Genomic DNA, 1,377 nt, shown 5'->3' with positions numbered 1-1,377 from the left:
AAGTTCGGTGCCTGAATCATTAAGGAACGCCTGTTTCAATTAATTGGAACGGCTCAGCCGTTATTTTCGCCTAGCCCGGCCTGGGATTTCGCCTTTGGAGCGACTTTGGAACGGGTTTGATTTAGACGCCGAACTTTTCATGAACCGAACCCAATGCATAAATTATTATAATATATTTTGTAAGCAGTTTGCCCGACTAAAATGAGCATTTTTCGCCTTTTGAACTCAGTTCGGCTGCAATTAAGATCGGCGTCTGAATCAATTCAGCCGGCCTAAATACTTTGTGTCGGCCTTAATTCGAATTAGCTTCGGCTCATGAAAAGTTCGACGTCTGAACCGGGCCTAAAGGGTTACACGCCACATAACTGGTAAAATATTGAGAATATCGGGTACCTTTATCCTCTCTTAGCCTGAGAAAACAACCGACTTTAAGCGAGGCCACCGCTGGTGTCCCTACGGAATGACGTCTGAGGGACGAGCACAGAAATTCCATACTGATGACGTGTCTCTACCCATATCTGGATAGTGCCTCTAATTTGTTCAAGCAAATTTCGCTCGTGGCACAACCAATCAGAACTGATTACTAACCCAGATCAGGGCAGTGACACGTCATCAGTATGGAATTTCTGCGCTCGTTTCTCAGACGTCATTTGGCGGGAAAAACCAGTGGTGACGTCGCGGAATGTCGGCTGTTTTCTCAGGCTAATTTTCTCTCTTTTTGGTTACCATTTACACGTTTGGCAATTTCAACACCTTACACAGCTCTTTTCGGAAATCCTTCTTGTGAAAGGCGTACACGATTGGATTCACCGCCGAGTTGGCAATCAGCACCAGAAGAATGATCTTCTTGACGGTGCCTTCAAAGGGACAGGCTTCGGTCAAAAGGCAAATGCATCGGTAGTTTCCTCCAAGGTAGGTGATGTTGAAGGCTGTGATGATCAGCAGGATCATAGCGGTTGTCCCCCTCTTACTTACACGGCCAGTACCTGGATGCTGAGAGACTTTGCATTCGTCATTCACTTGATTGAAGCGGACCTGGGTGACCATTTTTCTTGTTTCTCGGGCGAGCTTGTTCGCAAAGTAAAGGAGATGGCATGTTACACCCACGAAAGCCACCAAAGGGGAAATCTGGAAAACGATGACACGCGAGACCTCCACGAACATGGTATACCCTGGGTTGTCGTTATACGTGAAAATGGCAGGAAATGAGAAGAGTAAAAATGGCGTGACCCAGGCCGCAGCGATGAGACCAAAGATAACGTCTTGTGTCATGACTGCCACGTACCTCAGAGGTCTTGTAACGGCGATATAGCGATCCATGGTCATGGCGAAAAGATTCGCGTTGGAGCAGTACATGAATGTGAAACTGATTTTGAA

General features: G+C 46.6%; 1 protein-coding gene across 1 annotated transcript in view; it reads right to left on the bottom strand.

The window, feature by feature from the left end:
• Window positions 1-729: 729 nt before the first annotated feature.
• The window catches only part of LOC140953909 (galanin receptor 2a-like), an 876-nt gene continuing 228 nt past the window's right edge, over window positions 730-1,377 (bottom strand). Inside the window, exon 1 of the mRNA XM_073403285.1 lies at window positions 730-1,377. This exon is cut by the window's right edge and continues 228 nt beyond it. Within this exon, the coding sequence (XP_073259386.1) occupies window positions 730-1,377 (648 nt within the window).

This window comes from Porites lutea, chromosome 12, assembly GCF_958299795.1.
Source record: "Porites lutea chromosome 12, jaPorLute2.1, whole genome shotgun sequence".
NCBI classification, from domain to species: domain Eukaryota; kingdom Metazoa; phylum Cnidaria; class Anthozoa; order Scleractinia; family Poritidae; genus Porites; species Porites lutea.
This window is presented reverse-complemented; position numbering and strand designations above follow the sequence as displayed.